This window comes from Chrysoperla carnea, chromosome X, assembly GCF_905475395.1.
Source record: "Chrysoperla carnea chromosome X, inChrCarn1.1, whole genome shotgun sequence".
NCBI classification, from domain to species: Eukaryota; Metazoa; Arthropoda; class Insecta; order Neuroptera; family Chrysopidae; genus Chrysoperla; species Chrysoperla carnea.
This window is the reverse complement of record NC_058342.1, coordinates 25,560,018-25,581,123: the sequence shown is the minus strand read 5'-3', so window position 1 is coordinate 25,581,123 and position 21,106 is coordinate 25,560,018. Positions and strand designations below refer to the sequence as shown.

General features: G+C 27.6%; 1 protein-coding gene and 1 non-coding gene across 3 annotated transcripts in view; one reads left to right on the top strand and one right to left on the bottom strand.

The window, feature by feature from the left end:
* LOC123302481 (protein grainyhead) overlaps window positions 1-21,106 on the top strand; it is a 126,655-nt gene that overhangs the window by 60,650 nt on the left and 44,899 nt on the right. For both annotated transcript variants that reach the window (XM_044885420.1, XM_044885419.1), the window contains exons 4-5: window positions 8,487-8,665; window positions 9,578-9,740. In XM_044885420.1, coding sequence (XP_044741355.1) covers window positions 8,487-8,665; window positions 9,578-9,740 — 342 coding nt within the window. The remainder of the gene's footprint in view (window positions 1-8,486; window positions 8,666-9,577; window positions 9,741-21,106) is intronic.
* On the bottom strand, window positions 18,426-18,540 carry Trnal-caa. Its single transcript has 2 exons — window positions 18,503-18,540; window positions 18,426-18,470 (listed from the first exon to the last, which is right to left on the bottom strand). It is a non-coding gene; the product is annotated as a tRNA-Leu (tRNA).

The window sequence follows — 21,106 nt, the reverse complement described above, 5'->3', positions numbered from 1 at the left end:
AAACCAAAACTTTTTTACAATACTGTAGGTTTACAATCACCTTAAAAATATGGAAAAATGTTTTAAAAAATTATAAGGTTAATTCCACACTAAAACTGACATAATATTATTCATAATATGTCGCAAAATTAATCGCATTTTGGTTCAAATGTGTGTCAGTCACATATTACTTAACTGCAAAGCACCTATTTGACTCCAAAGTATCTAATTTCTCATCATGCGACTAAAACTTACCGAACGATAGACGTGAGTTGTCGATTTTAAATTTTTTGAAAGGATTTTACAGGCTTTTCTTTAGTTAATGCATAGTTTTTGATTTACTTGAGAAAAACTAATTTCTCGAAATCATTTTCCAAATTTTCCAGACGCTGTTCGATTGTATTTATAATTTTGGACTCATTGAATTTATAATTTTAAATCCTAGCAACTACTATAACAAAATTTTGATCTTCATGTTATTTTTGATCTCAAAATCTCTATTGTCTGTGCCATAATATAACCATATGGAGGTTATTTTTTTAAAAACTATTCAAATGTAAAACTTTGTTTCTTTTTCATTTTTATTTTATTGGCTTTTAAATCATGATTTGTAATTATTTCATTTGAAATTAAATAAATTTTACCGAGTCATTTTTTTTTTTTTTTTAATATTTAAAACACTAAATAGTCTTAATGGATTTTTAATTGGTTTTTAATTAGGTCCAATTTGTTTTGGAAAATTTTTTTCATAAACTTTTGAATTTATATTGTACCTGCTTACCTGAACACTCCTGATAAAAATTGACTTTATTATTTTTCGCGTATTTCCACTTTAATGTATATTTTCCGCATTAATGTATAATTTAATACCTCCCACATCGAAGTATCTCTATATTGGTAAAATAATTTGATAAAATTTTTTTTGTTTTCTTTATAAATAAAGACAACAAAATATTTTTTTTTTTAGTATTCGCTACCCAATTAAATCAATTTACAATCAATTATTGTTTCATGATAGTCCCCTCCATATTCTAATGAATTTAATAGGACTGTGAATTAATAAATCTTTCTATTTTTCCTATAGCCACAACTCCCGAATTAGGCCTCAGATCGAAATTTGTTAAAGAGCTTTTCCATTTATCTTGATAAGGTTAATTTACTGGTATAATTTTCTGCTATCAATATCAGAACACCCTGTATATAGTTACACGTATTTTCATCAATTTGAAACCGAAATGCCCTACAATTGAAGTTGTTTGATTAATTGAATTTAAAAAAAGATTTAAATAAAGTTTATAAAGAAGATTGACTGTAATTACCAACTAATTACATTTAAATAATATAATAAAAAAAAGCTAAACAATGTAAGTATGTAAGTGTGTTTATATATTTTTTTTTATATTTGATAAAATATGAAATGTTGCATTTAACATAATCATATAAATGATTACTTTTTAAACATATGTACATTCATAATTAACTTTGTAAACATTAAAGGTACTTAATTTTTTAGAATTAACAAAATTATTATTTTAAACATCACATATCATTTATAAATATACTTATACATATAATTGTCTTAAATATCCGATGTACTATATACAATGTCAAAAATAAATGTAATTCAAAAAAGTAATGGAAAATTTGAATTTAAAAAATTTAACAATGAGAAAACTGCTTAGAATATTCTTCAAATGAGTAGAAACTACAAAAAAGTAACACAGATCTTCAACTGCACAGGATTTTTTGACTACTTCGGCATCCGATGGCAAATAAGAGGGGAGGGCAAGTTGATTTGTGGAGAGTAGGAAAAGTATGAATTTTAGGTATAGATTCAAATAGAAATACAGGAGAAAAAACGCTTAATTTTATTTTCATACCATGCATATACACGGTGTTATGTTATTGACAGCAGATCATCGGCCTCATAGAATAAGCTCATAAAGAGGAAGGAAAAAGTCCTTTACCAATTTTGGATTTGAGCCCTAGTTTGGGCGCTACAGGTATGGCAAAAATTGATAAATTTGTTCATTCACTGACTATGACTCAAAAACGAAAAGAAATTTTGAGCTGAAATTTGTTGATATCGTGCTCAGGACGTAAAAAGTGAGTTTAAATTCAAAAGTCCATTTGGTCTTGGATCCGTAGAATCCATCTTGTAAACCGTAAGAGATAGAACAAAAGTGTCGGTGTAAAAAATGTTTTAAAGACAAAAAATGTAAAGTGACAAGTCAGAGCTTAGTATTATCCCTAGTATCATCCAATCCAATTTAACGGCTCAGTAGAAGCCCTATTAGTCCTTTCAATTAATCGAATTTCCGATTTTTGATCCTGTTAAGGATGTATGAGCAAGACTACACGCTACTTGATCATACACGCTCATACATCCTTAAGTAAATTTTTCACATAAAAAAAAATATTTACCGTTAATTTTTCAACAGGTTTATCGTTTCTTTTAATATAATAAAAATGTTTTAAAGTTTTTGTAACTAGTATTTGATTAAAAGAAAAAACATGCACATGCTAAATGCATAATTGCTTTTCAAACATGTATATAATTACTTCAAAATGTTTTGTCAAAATTTTTTTCATATTAATAATTTAATTAATAATTATTAAATTATTGAATATTATTAATTGTTTTGTGTTAAAATACTAATTAACATGTGTTTATTTTTAAATTAGTTCACATCTGAAAATTAGTTCGCTTTTGTTTAAATTGTCTTAAAAATATCGACGAAGAATTTGAATTCGATAAACCTCAGTAAATAGAATAATTTTCACCCCAAAAATACGAAAATCGTGCTTATTTAACACCTTGGTGGCTATTTTCAGAGATCGGAGATCAATCAATTTCTAAAAGACTTCCAAAAGACAATTTTCTGATCGTATTCAAGCCGCATTTCGAGAACTATTAATCTATTCTTCAAATAAACAAGATTTTGGCGTTTTTTGAGGCTTAATTACCTTATGAATTATGAGGTAATCGAAAAATTTTTTTTGATCCAGAGTATTGTTATAATTACGAGTTGGTTGCGTTGAGTTTGTCGACTGTAGAGGAATTAGTTGGGTTCTAAGGTTTTTAGTCCTTGCGCTCAAAACAAGACAATGTATTACAAAATTTTTTTTCGATCTATTTTTCCCATTTTTGGAGGGTAATTTCTAGCCGTTGGCTATAAATAATTGGAAGTATTTGTATCACTATCAAAAAGTTAAGTAGCCCTTGGTAATTTTATTTTCTGAATAGCCATACAATTATTATTAATAGCGATAATATCATATTTCAATTCGTAAAACAGTGAGTGAACTATGAACAAAACTGCCCTTAAAATTAAAAAAAAAAAACAAATGACCCCGAAACTGCCCTTTAGAATAAAAAGTGAATTTTCAGTGAATTTCTATACGCATCGAAAACAATACACAAAAAAAACAGTAAAATTAGTTAAAAATTCCATTGCACACACATTCGGACTTGTTGAATGCGTTTGAATAGAAAAGAAGTATCATCTCCAGTTGCAACAAGTGTGAAATACCATACAATAAAAAAGGTCTGCTTGTGTGATTGAATGAATTTTAAAGGGATGGTAGATAAATAATATTGATAAACCTGTTCTAGTTCCCACATTGACAAGGCCTTTTAAATACTATATAGGAGAATCAGAAGGGTCTTTATATATATACATATAGGCCTTTTTTACTGTATTAACATAACACAATCATAACACAAACGTTCTCTATTATGATTTTAATATATTGTTGAAACTTTTTTTTTTTACTACCGCGTCTAAACCTTTTTCTTCTTACTAAATAAAAAACGACGTTTTTTTAATAAAAACATTCAATTACCGTATTAAAATTAGCATTCATAAATCATTCACGGCATTTACCAGGTTTTATTCAAAAATTTTTGATGTTCGTTGGTAATTTTCTTTTATGATTATTTCCAAGCAATATAAATTTTTTCAATATAACAAGTGAAAACAAACAATTGACTGAGTAAATTGTTGAAATACCATGTATAGATAGTGTTGATTACCATGTATAGATAGTAAAGAGAGATAACCAGCCATACATACATGTCTCACACACATGATTGATATTCCCATATAATACATACTATATAATATTCGAACCTAATTTGCGCCCTCACGAGTAAACACTGATGTTTTCGAAAAAATATTTCAAACAAAAGTTGTTAATTTTCTTATGAGGAACATTTCTTACATTTAAACTTTTGTTCTATCCCTAACGACTTACAAGATGGGTCCTACGGACCCAAGACCCAATTGACCTATGTTGATCATTTACGAACTCGATCTCACTTTTTACGACCTGAGCACGCTGTAAAAATTTCAACTTGATATCCTTTAATGTTTTTTGAGTTATCGTGATGACAGAGGGACAGACAGACGGACAACCGTAAATGGACCTATACCAAAATTTATAGCATCAATATTTTTATGCGTTATAAACTTGGGACTAAACTTAGTTTAAACTAAATTTTTTATAGTACCTACTTTAAAAAGTGTATGATATACTTTTTTCTAAAAACGTCAAATTTTTCAATTATTTGAGGTTAAATACTCTAATAGTTTTTACCGGTGAAAAGGCAGTTTTCTTCAACCAGCTGTATCTCAACAAATATCGCAACAAAACGAACAAAGTTCAATTTTTTCCTTTTTATATAAGCTTAATTTTCTGTAGAAACCATGTTTTCTTAGAACGTCCATTTCTTATTCTATAAGAACTGATGAATTTCAATCGCCAATGCCTTCTAAATCCTCTTCCAATCCTTCGATCGATTTCCGTAGGTATTATCATCATATTTTTTTAAACCCCCAGAAGTTGTGGATACAATCTCCCAGGGAAAAAACACACCTCGGCAACATTTAACTTTTGATCTAGAGAGTGAAATAAGCTTAATTCCGAGTTTTCGAAATCGGTTCTAGGTCAAAATATAGAGGTTTTGTCTTTTTTACCCTCAAAAATTAAAGTATTAAAAAAGCACAATCGTTTAAATTAAAAATACTTTTTTTTTTTAAATTTCTGAAATATGAATATTTTATAACGAAATTGATTTTTTTTATTCTTGAATTGTTTATAACTTTTGCAATTTTTTATGTGCTGAAAAACGCTTCTATCATATTTTTCTAGACATCATTCCAAATTTAACCCGCTATCTCTAGTATTTTTACGATTATTTCTTGAACTTCTTGGCTAAACTATACTGGACTATTCTGAGTATCAAACTACTTTCAAGACATTGTCTTAAATTGAATTGTAAGTGCAAGCACATTACTCGAACTTTTTTTTTCTCCATTTGTTAGAAGTGATACAAAAGGCCTGCGAGTCTCACGAAAACTTTATGAAATTTAGAAAAAGATTAATTATTAATACTAAAAATAAATAAATAGCTTAAGTAAAATTTTTTCCCAAGTTACTTAACGATATTTTTTTGCATGAATAAAAATAATTCGACCAAAATTTAAATATTGACATTAAAAATATCCGTTATACCGCAACACAACAAAAACAGATAACTCATGATTTAATAATTATCCGTACATATATTTCTCGTCAAGGAAGGACTTCTATACAATAAAGCATTGTAATTAAACTTCTGGAAGGGGTTACAGTGAAAAGACGTGTTAAAAAATTCAAAACGATGTATATTTGTACCCCTTAAATAAACATTACGCAAAAAGGGTTCAATAAATCTTTGAAGATGGGTACCGTATCTGTAAACATTAATTAAAATATATATCTCTGAACGGGGATATCTTCGTTTTGTATATCTCTCGATATGAATAATTTAAAAATGGACTTTGGATCAGTGGTGGGTCTACTAGAGGGGAGACCGGATACAAACTTTCATGAGAATTAAATATTTTTAGATATAATTGTCATTGGTGTACGATTTTTGAAATCTGCATGTTTTGAAACAAATTTTGATCTACGCGCGAAAAACAACCGAACAATTATCATTTTCTGTTCTATACATGCTAGAAAGATGGGATTTTCATCAATCGATTCGGAATAAAGTCAAATGAACAGAAAAGTTCGAAAAATTTCATTCTCGCTCGGTGAAAATCTCATCTTTCTAGTTCTATACATAATCGTTGTTGTTGGGTAGTTTTTCGTGCCCTCGCTTAACAATTTACAATCAACCACTTAAAATGCAATTAGCCCAAAAATTTTTGCGAGATGTTGTTGAGTAAGCTTTACACTACAAATAAAATTTTCATACATATTAAAAATCTGATTTTTCATAAGTAATTAGAGGGATGGAAATCGTTAAAATCCCGTTTTTTCAAATTTTATGAATTTTTACTCGAAAACCAGAGGGTTTCGAGAAAAATGTCGTAGTATTTTTTTTTAATTTTGACCCCAATTATATGATAAATTGACTGAGTAAATTGTTGAAATACCATGTAAAGATCGTGTTGATTACTTTGTCATATTACCTACATGTCACACATATATAACTGATATTCCCATATAATACATACTATACAATTTGCGCTCTCAGGGGGTAAACAGTGTTGTTTAAGAAAAAATGTTTCAAACAAAAGTTGGTTATTTTTTTATATGGAACATATTTTATACGCAAACTTTTGTTCTATCTCTAACGGTTTACAAGATGGGTCCTACGGACCCAAGATCCGATTGAACTATGTTGCTCATTAACGAACTCGCCTCACTTTTTTCGTCCTCAGCACGCTATAAAAATGTGAGTTATCGTGATGACAGACGGACAGGCGACAGACAACCGAAAATGGTCATATTTTTAAGCGTGTTACAAACTTGGGACTAAACTTAGTATACCTTGGTATATTTCATATACATGGTATAAAAATAATTTCCGAAGCGATTCAGTCAATGTTACTTACCTATTTGTTAAAACAATATCCTACCGGGTTACCCACCGGCAACCTGTACTTGTACTTGTACTTTAGAAGCATGTTTTAAACAGGATCCTGCAAAAATATTCCATGCGAAAATTAAGCATGCTCAATGACGAATTTTGTCGGATCTACATAAAAATTTTGTGATTTTAAATCAACATTTTTTTGGTTTCTTTTAAATTGACCGATTCCGCTTCTGACCTTCGTAAATATATGCCATTAAAAAAAGCGTATATTACATTTGTTGCTAGAAATGTATGTGTTGAAAACCGTTAGGAATTGCGATTTGTAAAACGACATTGTAAATCAAAAAAACTTGTATTCAAATTTGAAGTTACATTACACTGCAGTTTGTCCCATAAATAACCTTAAGGCGATTTTAATTGCATACTTTTTAGAAGAAGAAATATTTTACTAGTTTTTAAAAAATATTTTTGTATGCACTTATAAAATATAAAGGCTATTTTACACTAACGGCTTGACGATTTATAATCGTTTCAAGAATTTGGCTTAACAAGTACATCAAGATTTATCTTTTCTTATTTAAAATTACCTTAAATCATTTCTCAAAGTTATGGCTAAAGAAATTGGACTGTTTATAAACAAGGGCGTCACCAGCCGATGGTAAACAGGAAGGCAATTGATTTATGGAGAATAAGAAAAGTATGAATTCTAGGCATGTTCAAGTAAAAATATAGGAGAAAAACGCTTTATTTTTTATTTTAAAATTAAGCTTATTTAACCATAAATTTATCAGTTAGAGTTAAATTTTGGGGTTTCACAGACACTGGAGCCCGGATTCATACTGGTGGAAATCATTTACCTAAAAATTTATTTTTCTGCTATTTCTTTTTTCCCCCTTTGATCTTATGGGGGCCCGTTTCCTAAAAATTTGTCTTAAAAAAAGATGTTATTTAGTTTTTGTACCCTATATACGAAATATATCAGAGTAGGTATATTAAGTTTAATCTCAAGTTTTAAACGTTTAGAAATATTGATGCTAAAAACAAAATTTTGATAAAGGTATTCGTAAAATTGGTAAAATTAGTCCGTTTCCGTTTGTCTGTCCATCAACACAATGATATCGAGCTAAAATTTGTTTATATCGTGCTCAGGACATAAAAAATGAGTTCAGTGAGTTCAAAAGTCCATCTGGTCTTGGATCCGTAGGACTCATCTGAACCATAAAAGATAGAACAAAAGTGTCAGTGTAAAAATTTTTCTTATAAAAAATTAAAATTTTGTTTAAAACATTGTTTTGCAAATAACTTTAAATTTAGTGTCATTTTTCTCAAGAACTATAAAAGATGGTAAATTGAAAATTTAAAGGTAGCCTAGCCTCTAGATGGGGGCAGCTGCCAATAACTAGCCCTCTTTGGACGGCGCACATAAACGTCTTATTTAGCCTTTATGTTAAAATTTCATGTACTAAAAAATTCTAATCTAAATAATTTTTTTAACATATGCCAATCTTCTAACTCCTTTAAAATTACCAATCCAAAAATGATTAATTGTATTTATCCAAATCTGTTCAAAACTTTGCTATAATTTATTGTTTAAAATAGATTTTGTTTTTTATAAAAATTGTTTGATTTGTTACAGTCATTTGATTATACGGATTTATGTCAGGCGAATTCTGGTCTATTGGATTCATCATGTTTGGGTGGACAACGAAATTCAAATGCCGGTACATCACCAAGTGCGTGTGTCGGGAGTCGAAGTCGACCATGGCATGATTTTGGACGACAAAATGATGCAGACAAAATCCAAATTACAAAAATGTAAGTTATCACAAGTTTTTTTTTAGTTTCGCATATAAATTAAAAATTACCTAATTGCACTGTTTACTCTCTTAAGTTTGAAATAGTGAAATTAGTGACTATTCTTTATTTTACAAGCTTTTATTTACTTTAACCTGTCCTATTGTCTGTCTGTAATCAAATCTTGCAAGTCAAATTTGATCCACTTCCCAGTTTCCGATGGAGCTGAAATTTTGCATGCACAGTTTGAATGACAATGTATGGTAAGGTTATGACGTCCTGATTTTGAGATCGCTTCCGCCATATTTTATATAAATTCATTTTTCTTAGTCATAAATTAAAAATTTTAATAGAAAATACTTTTTAAGGGACAAGCTTTTATTGTACTATAAAGGTAGAAAATAATTTTATCTATACGTCACTCATACCCGACTATTTGTAAAAGCTTGGGGGGCTTAATATTTTAATATCTTTATATGTGGAGTAGATGAGGCGTTCTGATAAATTATTGATATTTTAAATTGGGAGCCTCAAGCTTTTACAAATAGTCGGGTATGAGTGACTCATAGATAAAATTATTTTCTACTTTTTAGTACAATAAAAACTTGTCCCTTAAAAAGTTTTTTTTTATTAAAAATTTTTTACGATTTTTAATTTTTTATTTATAAAATGAAATTGATATACATTCATGAGAATCTTTGTATGAAACACAACTTTAAGGCTTCAATCATCAAAATCAACATTGCTATTCGAAAATAGGTCATACGATCTAATTTGAATCCTTAAAATATAAATCACTTTCACATACTTGACCACAATTATCTAAAAATATAAAAAACATAAAAATTTGATTTTGTATGTGTGGTATGAGTGAAAGGATATATTACCTAATGTGTGCAATGAAACCTATATCCTGTGTGTTGTTTGTTACAGATATTCACCTGTAGGTTTTAAATATCACTTAGAAACGCCGATATCGACATCACAGCGTCGTGAAGACGATCGTATAACGTATATCAATAAGGGTCAATTTTATGGTATCACGCTTGAGTACATTCACGATCCGGATAAACCACTTAAAAGTCAAACTTGCAAGGTAAGAGTTCACATCATTATTTGTTTATTTAATTTTTTTTTTAATTTTTGTTGATTAAATTAGAAAAATTGTAAAAACCAAAATTTTCTAAATTGTTTTACGAGCTTTTAATATGTAAATGGGTGATTCCATGAAAAAGTGTACCTTGAATGGAAAAAATATTACTGTTTTCCAATACTGGTGCCACAACATTGCAGTACTTTTAGCTTTCAGTTCCTTAAGTACCTGAATAATATTTTTTCTTCGTAAATGTTAAATTTTCATAAAAATTTCATTTTTTATGTTTATAAGAACGTTAAAATTAGAATTATTTTAAATTTTATTTGTGACTTTTTTATTCTTATTAATCTTTATACTTTTCTTAATCTTAAAAGAAAAGGCACAAGTTCGCGCGAGGTTTATGAAATATGTTATAGAATACTTAAACTTTGCCTTGTTACAAAACATTTTACCGGGTAAAAAAGGGACACATAAACAAAAAGCTTTGAGTTTGATAAATTTAATGAAAAAGTTAACTTTTTAACAGCAAATATGAATCACAATAATTTAATTATATTAATCGAAACTTTAACATTATGTACTAATAAATAAAGCACAGACCTTCGTCTTCAATATAAAGAAAATTCTTACTTAATTGTATTAGCAAACACAGTAAACGTAAATTGAATGATACGGTAAATCCAGAGCGACAACAATATAATAACATGTATCTGTAAGAGCAGATAGATTTCGGTTTACAAAACCGGCGGGGGGCGATCTTAAAGTAACTCAAGTAACTTATTTGTAATGGAGTGGTTATCTATCTACACCAAAAAACAACTTTCAATGCAAAACAAAAGTTGAGTTTTCTGACTTTTGTCCGGAAATTTTGTATAAATTCTCCACTGTGTGGAGTTTTTACCAATTCGCGTGAGAAATCAAACATATATAAGTAGTCTTGTTCTTAAAGTATTTATATAAGAAAAACTGGAATAATCGGTAAAACAACTAACGTTGGTCGTTGTCGGACACTACAAGCCACAGAATGGCGGTGACCTAAGGACTTGAGAGATTTTCTCAGCAAACTGTGCAGATGTTATTTAAAATTCGTTTAATTTAAATAACTAACCGCCAAATTATAGTATTCACAAAAATGACAAAGGATACTAATGGTTTTTTTTTTGTTATCCAATAATATCTTAATTTTATAAACTTGTATACACTTTTTTGAAAATAATTAAAATGTCATATTGCAATGACAAATTCATTTTAAAATCAAAATTGTGTATAATTTTGATAAATTATATTTTTGTGCATTTTTATGTTAGTTGTAAGATGCGCATTAAAAAGTCATTAACAATGATTTTTTAGTTTATTTAACCCTTCTTAAAAGTTACTTATCCATTTTGTACCGTATCATGTCTTGTTTAAGAATATTTCTAAATTGTTCTTGATCTTTTATTATGTATTTTCAATTTGGATGTAAACTTAAAATTAGTCGAAAATCAGTCATTTTTGACAAGATGTTTGGGAAAAAGGCGAAGAATAGTAGAAAAAGAAATTTTTTCGCAAGACCCGCACACGAAAACACAAACAAGTCCACGATTCTCACCGGTTTAAATCCGGATTCCAGTGTGTGACTCCCCAAAATTTAACTCTAGGTCCACGACTGTTCTCAGGTAAATTAATGGTAAAATATCTCTAATTTTAAAATAAAACTAAATTTTCGCGTTTTATCTCCTATATTTTTACTTGTAATTCATATTTTCCCATTCTTCATAAAGAAACTTGCTCCCTTCTTTGCCATAGGGTGGCGACACCCTTGATTATAGCATTTATCATCAAATTATTTATTTAACTTGAAGGAAATATTAACAAATAGTAAAAAAAATAATAATAGTTTTCAAATATCAACTATTTACCACTATTTAAGGGTTAAATGTATTTTGACATAAGACATTCTTTTGTTTTTAATAATATTAACTTGTTAGAAACACCTCATTTTTATAGAAATTCTTTGAAAATTTTACATATAATTTAAATATAATTTCTGAAGTCTGTCAAATTAGTTTTTGTTTTTTTTGGAATTATGTTCCTTGTCGCACGTTATGATTTTTTTGCTAGTTGGGAGGTAAAACCAAAAAAAGTGCAATTAAAAACGACCCCAAAATACGACGATGCAGATTAACTAGGAAACTAAAAAATTGTGGATAATGTACGCACATATTGGGTTGACTACTAAATCAGAAGTATGTCTTTTTTTAACTAACATTACATAAAGTCTTATGTCTTTTTTTAACTAAGATTCATAAAGTATTGCCAAGTATAAAGTTAAAGCAGCTATAATATTTCATTCTTTAAACAATAAAACAAGAGAAAAAAACACAAAAATCGAAGCAAATCTGAGTAAAAAAGTAAACACTACATTTATACGAAGATACGATAGGAACATAGTTTCTACGGGGTGTCCCTCGACAGCTTTGGTTCCTGTTTTGCTCCGTAGACGGAAAAGTATATAAACGATATTAAAAAAATGTAAATATTCAAGCTTCCAAGTATATTTGTGGTAACTACCTGAATTGTGTAAAAAATAATTTCTAATCATTTAACTATTTAGTTTTTATCCGCAAATAATATTAAAATTAAAATTAATAAATAATATATTCAATTGAAAATATAATGAAAATAATCACTTCATTAATAAAAAGTGATTTAAAAAAAAAAACGACGTCTGAAACGTCAACTCATAAATTAATGACGCATTTAAATATTTAAAAAATAAATTATATGTAATATTTTATGTTTGAACACAATAAATTATATGAGTAAATATTATTATTACAAAATTATTAATAATAAATATGAAATGTTTTGATACAGGAGTTATTTGAATATTATTTTGTGTGTTTATTAAAATAGCTGTATGTAGAAAAAAAAAGATTATTCTTATTTATTATTTCGCTAATTATATAATTAAAGACATTTTCATATATTTTACAAATTACGTAATTGTGGAAAGTATCCAATTGTGGAACGATGTTTAAGGATGTATGAGTTTTGATGATAAATTTATATTATTACTTGACGATATAAGACGAAAAGTAAGAATAAAATTTTTCGATACCTGGCTTAATTTTCAAAATATCGAAAATTGAAAATTTTGTTTAATTATTTAGCTTTCGATATTTCGAAAACCAAGACACATATCGAAAAATTTTATTCTTATTTTTCGTCTACATTCATGAAGTTATAACAAAATTCATCATCAAAGAACCATAGATTTGGATGATTTAGCTTATTATGTCATAATCAAATACATGAGTAAAAATAAATCTTTAAAAATAGATATTTCAATCTAAAATGATTGCTGGCAAATTTTTGACGCATATACCATTTTAAAATAGATAAAATCAAGAAGAAACTTAGTTTGTTTTTAAACCGATAGATAACTGACATTTGAACATGATATTAACAAATGTTACTTTATGACAAGACAAAAAATTGTTGTTCAATCTTTATTAAAAAATAATGTTATACAAAAACAGATGAAGATGTCAAATCTTTTTTTATTTTTGATGATATTTAAAATATATCTTATGAAATGTAGGTACGCGATAAAATTTACATTTACTTTAAAACATTTATAGGTTAGAATCAGATTTAAACACCATAGAGCAGGTTGCAAACTTTTTTTATGCTCTGCATCTGCATATATAGTCAACGGTACAGAATTTCGTTCAATAGAATTATAGCAAAAATTGTCGGAATTCCGTAAAAAAATTTTAATATAAAATACTTTTTAAGGGACAAGCTTTTATTGTACTAAAAAGTAGAAAATAATTTTATCTATAAGTCACTCATACCCGACTATTTCTAAAAGCTTGAGGTACTCAATTTTAAATATCAAAAATAAATCGGAACGCCTCATCTACTCCACATGACGAATTATTTTTCGATTCATTCTTGATATTAAGCTCCTCAAACTTTTACAAATAGTCGGATATGAGTGACTCATAGATAAAGTTATTTTCTACTTTTTAGTACCTACAATAAAAGTTTGTCCCTTAAAAAGAATTTTTTATTCAAATTTTCCAAATAAGAATAAAAAAAAATGTATATATATCAAATATGGTGGAAGCGATGGAAAAATCAGGACGCCACAACCTTACCATACATTGTCATTCAAACTAAATGTGCACACAAAATTTCAATCGGAAACCGGAAAGTGGATCAAATTTGACTTGGAAGATTTGATTACAGACAGACAACGGGACAGGTGAAACTAAATAAAATAGGATACCTTCCCCTACCTTTGGCGAGCTTGTTCTTTTCGAACAAACTTTGTACGAGCTTTTTTGAGTGAGTTATTAACTGTCAAAGCGACATTAGAACTTTAATTACTGTTTTATGTTTCTTTTTAAAATGCAATTTAATTAAGTTAAGAAAACTATTTATATAAATCCTTATTAAGAAAGGGTGCGTTCATTAAACGTGACACATAAAATTACGCACATATAAACAATTCATTTAAAAATAAATTTAATTATACGATTAAGTGATAAAAACAAATTTTAATTACATTAAAATTACATAATACTAATATTAAAAATTATGATAATATTTTCAAAAAAAAAAAGTGTTTTTTTAAATATTTTTATTATATTATTTTAAAATTAATAAGAAACTTTCCATTTATTGAGATTTTTACCTGTTTGATAGAAATTTATATATTTATAAATATTATTAATATATTAATAATAATAATAATTATAATTAGATATAATTAATTATTATGATTTATATTTATATAATTTATTGGATACTAAAAGTGTACGGTAAGTAATTAGTGAATAATAATATGCATAGACATATATTGGGTGCCTAAAAAGTATATGTACAAACACTCTTAGGGTTTGGTCTTAGATCAGGGTCGACTTACAAAATATATTTTTAGCTATAGTTATATTTACATTAAATCCATCGTTTTTGCGTTTTTTCAACTATTAAATATGTTAAATATTTAACAAGGTGTTTTATAATTGTCTGCAGAAATTTCGCTTCCTGAATAAGCTGAGAAAAAAAAAGAAGAAAACGTTTGATAATTAACCCACTCTTATATAAATCAATTAATAAAAAATACATTCATCAAAATAAAATTCATCCAATAAAACACTACTTAAACAGAGGTTGTGTTTTATCATAGTGTGAAGGAGTGACTCAAATGCGAAATTACTATTAAAACAAAACAGTATTTGGCTACTTATATTGTTATAAAAATTCTTCGATAAAAACCAAGTTTTATTACACTCCTTTTCTTTGTAAATTAAGTTTTGTACGCAACCTATCGTGCATATATCACATACCTTAAGAAACGGACAGTCTACCCAAGGACAAATCAGACTATGTATATTGTTTTGAAGTTGTTGATACGATGGATAAGATTTTTTTCTGTAGTAATTTTGCATTTAGGTTACTCCTCCACACTATGATTTAGGTTACTCCTCCACACTACATTCTCTGTTTTAGTAATGTTCTTAATATCTATTGAAATATCTCGTAAATTAGGCCTCAGGTCCAAATTTGGTAAAGAACATTTTCTCTTTTTTTTCGCAGCTTGTTTAGGCAGCGAAATTTTTGCAGATTATTATAGAACACTCTATATATATAATTCGTAAATGGGAATATTTAATAAAAAGGATAGGAAATTTTTCGTAATGAAAATTTTATAATAAATCATAAATAGAAAATTATTCTCAAATCTCCGGACTAAAAATTTGAACTCAATTTTAACTATATTTTATTTATTTTGAGGTGCACTATACGTGGTAGACCCTTGCCCAAACTTTTTGGAACACTCTTTAAATATGTGCAATTTAAAACTTTTGATAGTTCATACACGTGTAATTATATAATATTTATAAAGACATCACAGTTAGGTAAAAAGTAGTTGAAAGTCCTTAAATGGGGATATCGATTTATAACATTTAATAAAATTATACATTACATCAAGTAGGGAAGAGTTGCCATAATTGTACTCCTTAACTTTAAGGAGCCTGTGCCTTTCGTTGATTTACTTTTTTTTTTAATCATAAGCATTGGCTTATTTTTACGTTTCCAAGCAAAAAATTTCTTAATAATCCATTATTATTGACATTTTCTTTTTTTTAAATTACATTAAAAAGTTCCATTTAATTAAAAAATAAATCAATATATTGTTTTCAATTATGTAATTTATTATGGCTTTTTAATTATTTAATTAATTAAAAATGATTATGTTTTTTTCCCATACTATTCGAACACTTCCATAAAATTTGTACTAAGGCAGTGGTAAAACTTGATCTTGCTCTCTGGAAGATTTATTTTAAATTTTAGCCAAAAAAATTATTCTTATTTTTGAAAAATAAATTCCAAATTGTATTTATTTGTCAATTTGTACTTAATAGGCTAAAATTAGGAACTGCATTCTTGAATTCAATAATAATTTTTTTAAAAACCTTTCTTTTTTCTCGCTTACAATATTGATCCAAAATAAAAGGACAGAATATTTAACCTGTATCATTTTTTAACAATACAGAAAGAAATATTTAGAGTTAAACCTGCCATATTTTCCGTATAAAATTTGTATTAAGTATATCAAATAATTGATATTTTACAAAATTTTCCGAGTCAAAATCTACCTCCATTCACTTCGATATAAGAAAATCTGGTAGTATTTGACTGAATAACATTTTCACGAAGCTTTTTACAATTTTCTGTAGTAAAAAATGTACTTATAATATTAATTTTTGTTTTTGTTTACTTTTAATCATGTATACGATATTTATTTACATCATGGTCTCTCGATTATAATTGATGATTTTATATATGATACATACAGCGCAAACGTGTGGTATATGATTTATTTAACAAAATGCAAATGTGACACTACATGCAAAAGAAAGGTGAGTTCGAGCGTGTTTTTCATTGTATCTGGCGCAAAACTACATAAAACAATTTATTGACTCTTTTCTGTCGCGGCATCACTATTATACCTAGGTATACAACATCTTAAGAGTACATATTGACTTAAGAGTACATATTGACTAATTTTTATTTTTTATTGTTATAAAATTACATTATTAAAATATTGTCATTTAATAATCAATTAAAATAAAAATAAAAAACCGAATTTTTAAACAATAAATCATATTAAATAATGATATGCATATTAAAGTAATATAATAAAAACTAAAGAGTTACGTAATTAAAATTAAATATTATAAGTAATTTTGATTTATCGATTAATTGAATATATCATATATTTAAATCTAATTAAAAATAAAATATATATATTTTGTTAGTAAGTTATTAAGTTGCTCACATAATTAGATAACATGTAAGCAGAGAAAAAAAATTATATGTAATTAATATTGATAGGATACCGTATGATTTGATAAGTAAGATACCTGCGCCTAAGATGGTCGTGGTCCTAAAATGGTCCACTTTCAAAATTTCATATTTTTAAACGTTCGATTAAATTTAAATTTCGCGCTAATATTCGGTTATTGCTATAGATAAAACTGTAAGTTTATATCATAGAAGTAATAACATAGAACTTGTAATGTGACCATGCAAACGGTTGATCTTTGTAGAGAGAGACCTAAAAAAATTACGCGTATGGCTGTCTTCATCTGTCTTATATTATCTTTATGTAATACACAGATATGTACGTGTTTTCTGTTTCCCTTTGATAGGCTGCGAGGGAAAGAGGAAAGACGAACCCATTATCAACGGTCAATAATTCACTTATTGCGTTTCCTATGTTTTGAAGCCTCTATGTCTTCATATACACGGTGTTCTGTTATTGACTGCAGATCGTGGGCCTACAGAATAAGCTAATACAGACGATGGAAAAAGTTATTTACCAATTTTGGATCTGAGCCCTAATTTGGGCGCTACAGGTATGACAAAAATTGTAGAAAAAAACAGTAGATATTAATATCTACTGTTTATCATTGGCTGCTGGTTATCGAATTATTCAGTGAATGAACAAATTTATCAATTTTTGTCATACCTGTAGCGCCCAAATTAGGGCTCAGATCCAAAATTGGTAAATAACTTTTCCGTCTTTATGAGCTTATTCTGTGCGCCCACGATCTGCAGTCAATAACAGAACACCGTGTATAACCTCTTTGGTTTATATTGGTAAACGTGTTAGATGCTTTCAAAGTATTGAGAAATTTATTTTATTAAATTATATTAAAAAAAATTATGGAATCTTATTGCATGTTGAAGATTCATACTTAACCGTTATGTCTCACTTTTACATAAAATAGAAAAATTTTGATATTCAGGGGCGTAATTTTTACGAATTTTTATCAAAAATAATTTTAAATGTTGATTTTTTGTTTGTTTGTTTTTTTTTTTTTTTGTAATGAATAAACTCAAAAAATACTGGACCGATTCAAAAATTTGTTAAACCTATATAAAGCTACATTTCCAGTGAGCAACATGGGTTGTACTATCTAAAAAAATTGGAGCTCGAAAAATTAAAACCTACGAACAAAAAGGGACTAAAACGAGGGCACTAGATGTAACCTGGACAATGATGACTCAGTTATTTAATGGAAACATTGTTTTATTACATAATATAAATGAAAAGAATACTTTTCATTTAATTAAAAATTAAAAATCATGAATATAAAAAATAAAAATGATGAAAAAAAAAGTCAGAAGTGGGATTCGAACCCACGCCTTCAGAGAGGACCAGAATTACTCTTTCCTACTTAGTAGGCAAGGCATACCTTGAGTCTGGCGCCTTAGACCGCTCGGCCATCCTGACATGTTGACTTCATTTCTGATTAAAAATTATGAAAAATGCTTAACCCACAAATATCAATTCACTTAGAGCCATTAAGCGATGAATAATATTGATATAATGATTAAATCGAAAAATATTTAAATAGAAATATCCATATGTTGAATTTGGTTTCCCGATTGAGTCCTGGCTTCGATTTATGCATGTTTAAATAAAAATGTGTATCTAATGTGCGTTAATCCATTGAAGTGTACAATCCCGCCCTCAAATCTTATGTGTTATAATGTGTTAATATATCAAAAGCTATTAAAAATATCATATATGAAGAACTTTGATTTTTATAAAAAGTACACAAAAATTTATGTAATATCAATATATTTTAAATTGACAACTGTAAAAAATTGATTTAATATCCATGAAAATAATAAAATGTAGATATTATACACCTGCTAATGAAAATTTTTATGATAAAGGAAAATATATATATAAAAAAAAACACATCAATTAATCGTGAATGGTATATAGCTTGATAGTTGGTAGCGAAGTGATAACATTTGTTACATTAACTTAAAACTTGTTTATCATTAATATTATTGATTCAGAAATTTTATTACCATTTAAATGTGATTTTTTTTTTTACACTCTAAATCAATTTATATACGTATATAGTGTTTTTCCTATACTCTTGTCTCTTGTAAAATATTAGCGAATTGCTGAAGGAAATGGAGCTATTGTTTTTGTACTGATGGTGGAATTTTGGGAAAATTGCTTCAAATTATAGTCGTCTCTGTTCATCAAATCTTGGATCTTCGATGAACTCATAATTAAATTAAAATTTTGTTTTTATATCATCGGCAACCTCATATTTTTATGGTACTATTATAAACTACAAGATTGTCTAAATGTTTTAGATTTTTATCACACTCTCTAGATTTTTCGATTTAGAAATGTCCAATTGAAAAGGATAACCTATATGCTTCATCATTTTTTTACCCAACTTTGAACGATAAAATAATAATAAAAAGCCCGATGACCTTGAAGTTTTATCGGAATCCCCAGTATTATTCCATCCTTGCATATCTCCTTAATTTATTGTGGAAAGTGTAATCAATACTTTCTATACATGGTATTTCAACAATTAACTCTTTTTTGTTAATTCTTTGTTTCACTTTTTTAATATTTTGACAATGAATTTTGAAAACTCAACAAACTATTTTCGTTCTTTAATTCGCCCATAATGTCTTAAACCATTATATAAAACCCAAAAATCCAAAGATCATGTTGATTGATTGGCCGATATGTTTGATTCCTTTGGTATTTGATAGTAAATTAAAAATTTTGTGTTCATGTTCAATCTATTTGAAATTGATCTTTTTGTGTTAATCAATGCTTTATAAAATTATTTACAGCTGCCTATTTATTAATTAATTACCAAATTAGAAACACCGTTAAGGACATTTTCTATTAGTAAGTTTTTTATTGTTAAAAAGCAACCATTTTCCTCATTTGCATATCACTAGTTTGGAAAATGCGAGGATAAATTGTTTTATTACTCATATCAAACGATGTACATTTTTGTAATATTTCAATACGTAAATTAAAATTCCTTGGAATTTTTTCTTCTTGAAATTATCCTTTGATTTTCACCCAAGTTGAAGCTTTTAAAGTTAATTAAGTTAATTTTATCAATACCTATATCAATTTTGTTTGTAGCATCAATATTTCTAAGCGTTACAAACTTGGGATTAAACTTAATAACTCTGATATATTTCATAAATAGTAGAGAATAAATTTTTAGACAAGGTTCACACACGAAAACACAAAAAAGTCTATGGTTCATATCAGTATAAATCCGCATTCCAGTGTCTGTGACCCCCCAAAATTTAACTTTAGATCCACGCCTGTTTTCAAGTGAATTAATGGTAAAATAGGTCTAATTTTTGCTTGTACCTTCAATTCATATTTTTCCCATTCTCTATAAAGCAACATGCATGTTCTTTGCCATCGGGCAACGGCCTTGCGAGTAGCACGCATTTCCCTGCAGGAATGAAGGTCCATATATGGCCATAGCTTTGTTAGGATACTGTTCCTGTTATGTTTCAATAAAACCGTTAAAAAAAACTAATGTGACAAAAAACGATTATTTTGTAAATGTCATGACAGAAATATAAAAACGTAAACAGTACTTAGAGAATGAATTATTTACGCTTGTCATTGTAGTAAAAAGTTCAATAGATGATTTAATTTGGTAGTCTTGAGTTAAATACACATTGTATATCTTTTTCTCATGCGTGAATAAGTAACGATGTTAATTTTTACAACTTTTTTTTATTTTTTTATATTTAAATCGCAGCTTATTATTTGTTAATCATTTCTTGAATGTTTTGTAGTTTATATAAATTATAAAAATAATAGGGTACTTTCGGTAGTGATAAATTAATTATGAAATTTGAGATCAAGTTCGAATTTATGTAAAAATATACTTAAATATTCTGATTTCGAGTCCACTCGTTTCTTTTATAATATTAAAATTAAAAATCGTAATTTTTAAACTGTATATCACGTGACCTAAAACGCGAGCAAGCCCTGC